Source organism: Photinus pyralis, unplaced genomic scaffold (assembly GCF_008802855.1).
Source record: "Photinus pyralis isolate 1611_PpyrPB1 unplaced genomic scaffold, Ppyr1.3 Ppyr1.4_LG2, whole genome shotgun sequence".
NCBI lineage: Eukaryota > Metazoa > Arthropoda > Insecta > Coleoptera > Lampyridae > Photinus > Photinus pyralis.
In genome coordinates this window covers 14,292,401-14,302,370 of record NW_022170403.1, presented here as the reverse complement: position 1 = coordinate 14,302,370, position 9,970 = coordinate 14,292,401, and the positions used below count along the sequence as shown (strand labels likewise).

The 9,970-nt window shown below is 38.6% G+C and overlaps 1 protein-coding gene across 1 annotated transcript in view; it reads right to left on the bottom strand.

Annotated features, from left to right (window-relative positions):
• Window positions 1–240: 240 nt before the first annotated feature.
• The window catches only part of LOC116163839 (RNA/RNP complex-1-interacting phosphatase), a 32,320-nt gene continuing 22,590 nt past the window's right edge, over window positions 241–9,970 (bottom strand). Inside the window, exons 5-7 of the mRNA XM_031477969.1 lie at window positions 7,329–7,378; window positions 1,793–1,900; window positions 241–844 (exon numbers count right to left, since the gene is read on the bottom strand). Coding sequence (XP_031333829.1) covers window positions 303–844; window positions 1,793–1,900; window positions 7,329–7,378 — 700 coding nt within the window. The 3' untranslated portion in view covers window positions 241–302. The remainder of the gene's footprint in view (window positions 845–1,792; window positions 1,901–7,328; window positions 7,379–9,970) is intronic.

Here is a 9,970-nt window from a genome sequence, read left to right as displayed (position 1 = left end):
AAATAATGTAACGATTATTATTTCAACTCATTTATAAATCCATGTCAAAAATTTACTAAACTGTAAAAGTTACCTTGCTCTTTTTTCGACAAACTGTAAACCATTTAGGGCCAGTTCCAGTTGCATAAAACTCGATTAACCTTAGGAAATGTGTAGGATCGGCCTGTATGGCCTCGCACCTACTTACTAATTACCGAAACAGACTCAACAGATATACACAACTAGATCGAAATAAAACAATAAACGAGTTGCTATTTTAATTTCAGCTGAAATAGTCATTTTGGACATCAAATTTTTAATCTTCAATTAGGCGTACCATAGTAGGCACGATCGTGATTGTTATAATTACGTCGACATCTCCACTGGCTCATACTCGGATTATTAACAGTTGGCGTTTCACGATTCCTCCAGTTGGGACGTTCATGTAGATTTCCCCAGTTGGACAAACCATCATGAACATTAGAAACCTGGTAATAATCGGCAGAGGGTTTGTTTAAATGTAATGTTTGAGCAGTATTTCTGTTGTTCCAGCAACTGGAGCGAGGGTTTACTGATAAATTTTGCCTGTCCTTGGGATTTCGCCACGAAAGTGGTTCCTCTTGAAAATGATTCTGCTTATTTTTAGTACGTGTTTGGTGTCTTCTGTCTCTTTGAGGATTATTTCGAAAAGGTCGTGTAGCACTAGAGAGGTTGACATTAGTGCTTTCCGACGCGACGTTAGAATAAGTACGACTTCGCTTATTCGGATACGTTTCAGACTGCCCGCTAATTTGACTGAAGTGTTTGTTTATTTCTCTTATATACACTTCTCGCTCTATCTTATGTCCACGGGCAATTTCAAATGCTAAAACAAAATGATATTGGTAATTATGGACAATCAAAAATGCGAATGGATGTTATAATTTGTTACCATTTTCAAATAAAAGTATAACTGGAACAGTTCTACGCCTATGTATAACAATGTTTCCCATATCTACAGTTAAAGAGTGCGATCGAAGTTAATCATGCGGTACCATCTGAGCTACCGGGTTTAAGCAGGAAGGAAGGAGCGAAAAAGGAAGGAATAAAAAAAGGAGAAAGGCAAAGAATAACTGAAAAAAGAAAATAAAAATTAAATTGTTATAATAAGGAGTCATAAATTACTTCATTACTGCGGTTGAGGCAAAATAAATAACTAAGATGGTATGAGGGGAATCAGGGTAAGGGACAATGCTTGGTAACAAAGCCTCTATGAAAATAGAGGAGTGAGAAGGCGAGGATCGAGACAGAGTGGACGAGTACCTACCTTCCTGTCGTTTAAACATGCAGAATGAAATACAAGTACAGAGGGTTACACTCCGTTACCCGTGCACAAGATTTTATTGCTATGCGCAGACACTTATAGCCTGCACTTCGTTGACCGCCTTCCATCTCATGGAGGTAGGGGTTAAAGCCTTCCGTAGAGAGATGCAAATATAGCGCTTGCAAACTGTTCAAACACCCCAAAGCCAATAAAGCAAATTTAAAATGTTAAAAACGCCAATCTCTTGTATAAAGACGAAAGATTTATTCGCAATTGCAGAGAAACCCAGAGGATGGATTTAAAAAACCGAATTGAAGCAGTTGTGTAAATTAGTCCAAACATACTCGTGAAGGTATGGAAAGACACACATTGAATAGATAGACAAAACCACTTCAAGTTTCTCTTCATTTGATATGTAATTTTTAGCCAAAACCAAAAAATACTGCAAATATTTTAAGCCACGACGTGGCAAATGGCAATCTAATAAACATGTACGTTTTATTGACATACCTTTAACAGATTGTTCAGGAGTCCATTTGCACTGTTCCACTAAATATCTGCATATAAAGTATCCAGTTCTATTCAATCCATGGGTGCAATGTACACCAATTAAAGTATCTGCAATACAAAGTTCCCCGTTAACTTGATAAACAGAATGAATGTACATAGTGTGTGAAAATATTTCGGTGCATCATGCCAGTGCTGTTGATAGCAGTAAAATAAGGATCTTAAGAGTTCCATACAGGATGCATTACTTGGTCATTAAAAGGAATCTTTCGCTTCTAGTTATCATACTATAACGTAAAATTAATTACGTGGTTTCATTTATTTATAATTAACTAACAATAAATTTATAACAATCTTAAAATTGATTAATTTACAGCAGTAATTATTATTGATCACTTAAAAATTTATAACATAACATAAGTGCATCTAAGTTGGAACAAACTCGAAACACAATTCGATTTTCATAGGAAACATTTTTTCTAGAATGTTCTCAAGTGTTCAAGCTTCAGAATGTTCACGTTATATTTATCGAAAAGAATAGATCACATCCGTATTCGTTCATTATCAAATAAAATAAATAAAACAAAATATATTAAGTCGACTGTATACGGTCCTTCCCAAGCTCTTTCTAATTTCGGGGATAGCCCGCGTCTCCTCTGGAGACGATACAACCAAACCAGATCTCCAAGTTGATAACCACCAGCTTGGATCTTAACGTCGTACTGCACTGTCACTCTGTCGCTAGCTAACTGCATATTATCGCGGACTTTGTACCAAACTTCAAATCACACGGCAACCGGAGATGTCGGCCAAACAGTACGCAAGCCGGACTCTTAATTCCTGCACCGCAGAACGGTTCGCCAGTGGGAGCAAATGAAGATATTCATCCCAATTATGTTTATGGTTGGGCACAACTTTTGACAAGTACTTCCCTATTGTCTTATTCATGCGTTCTACCATTCCATCTGACTGTGGGTGTAAACCAGTGGTTCTGGTCTTGTGAATGCCCTTGGCACAGGCTTTGGAATAGCGCGGACTCAAAATTTCGTCGCATGTAAGAGTGTAGTTTCAGGGGTACTCCAAATCTGCCAAAAGTTCTTTCACCAAAACGTCTGACACAGTTGTCGTTACTTGATTTGGTAGAGCATAGATATGCTTCTGATGTCCATTTACTGAAACAGTCCAAGATGTATTTGTTTCCGACAGTTGTCTCTGGGAAGAGGCCTGCGATATCAATGGCTATTCTTTCAAATGGAACCCACAGTTGGTTGTGGCACACATTGCATTTTTTTTCACAATCCCTTCACATTTTGTTTGCAACTCACCAGTTGAATCGTTCCCGCACCTTAACTAGAGTTTTCGTCACTCCTAGATGTTCTCCCGATATACCATCATGTATCTGTCGTTGAACTTTAGACTTCCTGGTCTTCGGTATCAGTATCACTAGCTGTACATTTGCAGTAGTAAAATCATCAGAACTCTCTTAAAAAGACCATCTTCTAACCGTAACGAGACCCACTGAGCCCAATACGCCTTTAATACCGCACCATATCGAGATACCTCTTCCCAGATTGACCTTTTCTCTTCCACTTTCCAGTTTGGTTTTCTAGATAAGGCATCGGCATTACGATAGTTTCGTCCCGCACGGTGTTACAAAGTCTTTCCATCCATTTAGCAACTTGACTTTCTGGACTCTTAAATTGCTTCTGACCATATCCCATACTTATGGAAATGTTCGATCGATTTATGACAGCTAGCAGTTCTCTTCGTGTGACACAGTAATTACTTTCCGCTTTAGAGAGGACTTGAGAGCTTGTTTGAGATCTACAAAAATCCAAATGCGACTTGGATGTCTTTCTCCGGGGCATACATACCTAACTCAGGTTGGTCAATCTTCTCCCCTTCGCATCGACCCGTTCTAGTTTTCCTGCTTATTGGTCGTTGACCTGCCAGGGCAATTTATTTTAATGTGCCCGTTTTTACCACAGCCCCAGCATCGGAGTTCCCGTCGTTATGTCCGTTGCTGTTCCAGTTATATTTTCATTATTTCTTTTAAATTCTCGTTTTTTTCTTCTGTATCAATGATGCACGCGAGCATTACCACAAGACGTTTTCTTTGGAGCGTCAAACTCAAGGGCGTGTGCCAAAGCCTATTCCAGCATTTCATGTCGTGCAAGTTTGAGAACTTGTAGCGCTTCCACATCCAGAACACCATCAATGAACGTCTGCACCTCCAGCTACCCTATAAAGCTATCTGGAGCCGTAGTATACGCCAATCTTGTCAACCGGGTTATATCGGCTTCAAGTTCTTGCAAAGTTTAGCCTGATCTTTGCGCAATTGCAAATGTTCTCCCAAACCGAGCTTCTAACTGTGATACTATTTGTTCAAAATCCTTTTGCAGGTGTTCTGGAATCGTACGCAAAACATACAACGCATCTCCACGTAAGTGCAACTATCAGGAACGTTGCCTTCTCTTCCACTCTCCACTTATTCCTTTCTGCGGCGGCTGTTCCAAGTAGGTGGACCACGGTGCTTTTCCATCCAATGTCGATGGCTTAACTGGAACTTTCGTCGTACCAGTATTTTCACATGTTTCAGGGGCTTTTTTGCGAGACGATTGTGGAACAGCAAGAGTAGAGTAGGCTGGGGAGAGCTGCTACACCACTCCAAGGTTACCACACGTTCAATGTCGAGGTCGAGGTCATGGTTACTTCAAGGTCGAGGTCATGGTTACTTCAAGGTCGATGTCATGGTTACTTCAAGGTCGAGGTCATAGTTATTTCAAGGTCGAGGTCATGGTTACTTCAAGATTACCACACATTCAAGCCGAAGCTGTCCACCGTATATTGAAAACCTCCAAAGTGTGAACAATTTCTTTAATATTCATTTTGACATCAATATATCTGTATTTTTTAAAGTATGAGCTCTGTATCTTAAAAAATATATATGTACGTTAAAAATTACTTGTGTTTAATGTATCCTGGTGAAGGGTGACTCGTTTAACTGTATGGTACTTGAAGAGTGGTAGTCACCTCGGCCTTGAATGTGTGGTAATCTTGAAGTAACCATGACCTCGACTTTGAAGTAACCATGACCTCGACCTTGAACTTGTGGTAACCTTGGAGTGGTGTAGCAGCTCTCCCCAACCTACCCTACTAGCAAGTAAATCTTGTGTTACCACAGACGACACATCACTCTCTTCCAGTTCTTCAATCAATACCACAAATCGTTTTCGTACCTCATCGGTTTCGTTTTTATTTATTTATTTATTCCTCTCTCGTTCTGGGCCCTCAACAGGCTTGCGCCCAATTACAGAGTGACCCCCATAATGCTTTTTAAAGATGTCTCTGCAGAAGGTCTTAGGTTGTTCTATACTACTCCGGTATTTACCTTACGAATTAGGAAAACTGCAGGAAAACCTAATTCTGAGTAGCCGGCAGAATGCTCGATATGAAAATCGAATCGAGTCTAAGGTAATTCCCATCTCTGCCACAGATGAAAAATTCACCTCAACCCAGGTTCGAACACCTAATTTTATCTTGGACACCCTGTATCTTATATTGAATCATCACAAAAATTAAAAAAAAATGCGCTATTGTGGCCACTTTGTCCGTCCGTCCGTCCGTCCGTCCGTCCGTCCGTCCGATAACTTTGCGACGCTACTAGTTCTTTATCTTAAGAGCTATTGTTCTACTTTTTTCGCTATTTGGTTCGTTATGGTGTCGAGTCTTGTACCAAGGAAGGAATTTTTTTTGTACCGCTTACAAAAAAAGTTATTATAAAAAAAACAAAAAAACCGTTTTTTACATGTTCCATAATTTTACACTTTTGCCGTTTATTAACGATCCTAGAGATCGTTTATAATTTTGCATTGCTATCTGTCGCCTGCCGGTTGGTCTCTCCGTCTGTTCCTTTGTCTGTCTGTCCATCTATCTGTCCGTGTGAACGATAACTTAGTTTAGAAATGTTCGATCGCTTTTACATCTCCGTTAGTTATGAACTGAATTGCATGAAATTCAATATGGGCATAGCTTTAGCCATATAATACGCAATGCCAAAAGTTGAATCGGATCGATTCAAAATTCACAGTGCCCTTTTCGCATCTCGACCATTTATAAACCGAATTGCAAACTTTTTTACTTATAAAAGTATTTGAATGAAATTTGATACATAGGCACTTGTAATAAAGAAAAATCAAACGCCAATTTCAAAATGTGGTTTTGCGCATGCGCAGTGCCAACTTTTTTATTTGCGGAAGAATTTACACGAAATTTGATACATAGGCACTTGGGATAAAGGAAAATCAAACGCCAATTTCAAAATTTGGTTTTGCGCATGCGCAGTGCCAACTATTTTATTTACGGAAGAATTTAAATTAAATTTGATACATCGGCACTTGGAATAAAGGATCATCGAGCGCCAGTCTCAAAATTTTCTTTTGCGCATGCGCAGTGCCAACTTTTTTATCTATGGCACCATTTAAGTGAAATTTGATACTTAGGCGCTTGGAACAAAGGAAAATCTAACAATTAGTTTCAAAATTTAGGTTTGCGCATGCGCAGTTCCAACTTTCTTATTTAGAAAAGCATTGAAATGAAATTCTTCTCATAAACTGAAATTGAAGTAGCACGTCAACAATGGATTGCCCATGTGCAACGCTAACTTTCATATTTGTGGCCGGATTTTTACGATTTTAACAGAAGTTGCATCTTATAAATGGGAAATGAATGCAAGTGGAAATGCGCTTTATGTAAATCGTTTACGATTACTTTTTAACTTGTTAAAAATGACACGCGTTTTATGCAGTGTCTTGCGAATTAATGCAACTTTTACGCTCGTATGGTCGCATACACGTAACGCAGAATGGAAAAGCGTTAAATAACAGAATACAATGCTTCTGTATATATTTATGTATACGATAAGGAAGTACATTATTTCGATTTTTCTAAACATTAGAGCGTTGCCCTTTCATTTTATCTAACAGGTTGTTTAATACAGGTGGATTAAAATATTGTCCGCGTAAGAATGTGCTGTGCACACATTGTATTGGAAGTTGAGGTACAAGAAACACCAAACTTGATAAAGCTCTTAGATAATTAGAGAGTAGAGAGATAAGTAAGTGTCCAGTCCGCCCACGTAAAATTCTTTTAAGAAAAGCAAGACCAGTACAGTTAAAATTTGAAAAATATACTTTGTGTTGGTTTGGTTATGCCGCATCGATGATGCTTCTTTGGAAGCAGTTTATGTATACAGAAGTGACTACCAGTGAACAGACAATGAATTAAAATTCTTAAGAAACTCGTACTACTGATTATTTATGTTACTACATCGTATGTTTTGAAATATTGGATGCGATCTTATCTAGATGATCATGGTAGAGAGATGTACTACCAAGCTCAAACACTGCCGGGAAAGATCATTCCCAACTGTGTTAACCGAGAAAATTAATTCTGATTTATCTACACGTAATTAAGATAAATAATTAATTTGACAAACTGAAATGTAGCTTACAGTACCTATACATTTAAAATTACTCACCTTCGTTCACGCTGTTGGATCTAAGAAATTCGGTTATGGCATTGTTAAATCTGAAACAAACGCTAGTTTAGTAGGTACCCTTCTTAAACAAATTGCGAGCGACTTGGTAGACGGTTAAATTGTTAAAAGAATCTCAAACTCATTCGTTGAACAGTGATAAATTGTAAAGAACACTAAATTAGAACGTTCTGATGTGTCTATTAAGAACGCTAAACTCGGCATCCCACGCCAACCATCCAACCCTATTACCGCTATTGATGGATATTAACTAATAACAAAGAAAGATTAACAAATCTCATTAAAATGTCATCACTATTTTACAAGGGCAAAGTTTACGTTAATTCAATCCCGTCTTACCAATCATTAAAATAACGTTCATCAAACTACGGTATCAGTAACAACAATACCCTCCGCATAACAAAAGTAAAAAATGATTTATGATAATATTTAATTCTTAATAAGGGCTGCGACCCCGCCGACAAAATCTAAAGAATCTCAAACTGGGCGCATTAATTTTCAACGAAAGCGTTTTAGCTAATGCTCGAAATAAACGATTGCAATGAATCAATTCTGGACTATAGATCAATTCCGAAATGAAATGCGGCGGTTTGACAGCGGAATCATCCGCGCAACACCAATTTGTGAACCTGTGGAATTTCGAGGTTGGTTCAGTGAAACGCATTCTTTAGGTGGTAGGTACCCACATGATTTATTCGTACGCGTATTTTATGCTGCTTACGTAAACAGGCGGTACCAAATTGTGGCAAATCCTAAACTAACCTAGAAATTCATAGAGATCACGCTTTACAATACCATCAACGTTTGCTTCAATTTAGTGGGAAGTTAAAACTCAAAGAAAGAGTTTCTTCAATATTCGATTAACTTTTTTCGTATTCGTAGGAGTGATTCAAAGACAATACAATAAATGTCGAGATAAATGTACACATTTTAAGATCCAAGGCAAACACAAGCAACTTCTGACTATTACCCAAGATACCATGAGAAGTTTTGCCTTGGTTAGTGTTTTACTCTTGTTTTGCATTTCTTTTGTAACAATAGGTACGTATAGATGTATGAATAATTACAACAAAAAGTATAAATGTATCCACTTCCTTTGCATGATCACGGTCCAAAATCGAGTACCATTTGATCTTGCGGTTTCGTGTATCGTCGTAAGTCAGACTGGAATCTGGTTCTGGTTCTGGTCGGTAAGAGGAAAAGGAATTAATCTCCCTGGAAGGCTCGACAATCACGCTTTTATAGGGACAAAGAGAATCACAAACAGGTGGGGAATTACATAAGAAGGGATTCGACTTCAAAGAATGGGGACGACAATGCCGATATCTAACGGAGAAATTGTACAACACATTACAGGATGTTTCACAAATAAAATTTTGACGTTGCCACCTTTATATTTTCTGACATTTTTATGTTAAAAGATGACAATTTGATGCTAATAATAAAAATAAAGACTAATAGCTAATCCTAATTTGACATTAAATAATCAAGTTACTGTTTCCATAGCAGACGCAGATTATCCTTTAAAACAAATTCGTGTAGAGTTGAATGCCGATTATAGCCATCTATGCCATGCATTTGATCCGTTTTTAGCGCATTTTTGGAAAAAAATACGCTATTATATTCGTTATTGCCGGCTGGCTGTCCGACTGAGATCTCAGCAATTACAATAGCTAGAGACTTCAAATTTTCACTAAAAGCTTTCTGATGTAGTGTAGATGTGCAGGCTCTAGTCTATTTTGAGTTAGATTACTCGTGAGCAGGGGGCTCCGCACGTACGTGTGACAATTCCATTCCTCCATACTCGTGGGATTCATTATTTATTATTGATTTATTTATTTATTATCCCTCTCTTGTTCTGAGCCCTCAACAGGCTTTCGCCCAATTACAGAGTGACCCGCATAATGCTTTTTCATATGGACAAAGAAGAAAAACAAAAAAACACAAAAACTACTCCCGAAGCACCTAGTACCGGAGAGCCCAAAAAATTCTCGGGGAACTAAAAAAGGTGAGGTTCCTACCGGGGGCTCTAGGGAACCGGACTTCCCATTTGGTGCTACTAAAGCTGATGCTGGGGCGCAAAAGCGACGCCGGTCTGATGGCAGCACTCCCAAGGGAAGTGGCTCAAAAAAGGCAAACACTGGTACCATAAAGGATGCCAGACCTTGTAGCGAAGCAGCTACAGGTTTCAGAATTTCTTTTGTCCTCGAAGACCTGGATGGAACACTGTCGGGAAAGGAGACAGATCGAACAAAACCTGAATCCTTAATGTAATGCGCTCATACGTGTCATTGTGGTCAGGTTTTTAACAGCTGAAGGTGTTCCCCAATACGAAATTAGTAGCTGTATGACTGCCGTGTATGGTGCATTGCATCTCATTGGCCATTGTGAAGGCTTGGTGCAAAGTATGTGAAATCTGCCGACGAATTGACGAATGCTGTGTTCCTGCTATACGATAATGCCCGTCCCCATGTCACTGATGTGGTTAAGACAAAATTGTCAAAAATTGTCAAATTTCAAGTAAACACTGCAACATCCTCCATATCGTCCAGATTTGTAGCGACTTTCACATTTTCGAGAAAGAAATCACGCGGCTCGTTAGTCAGTGGGACAAATGTCCAAAT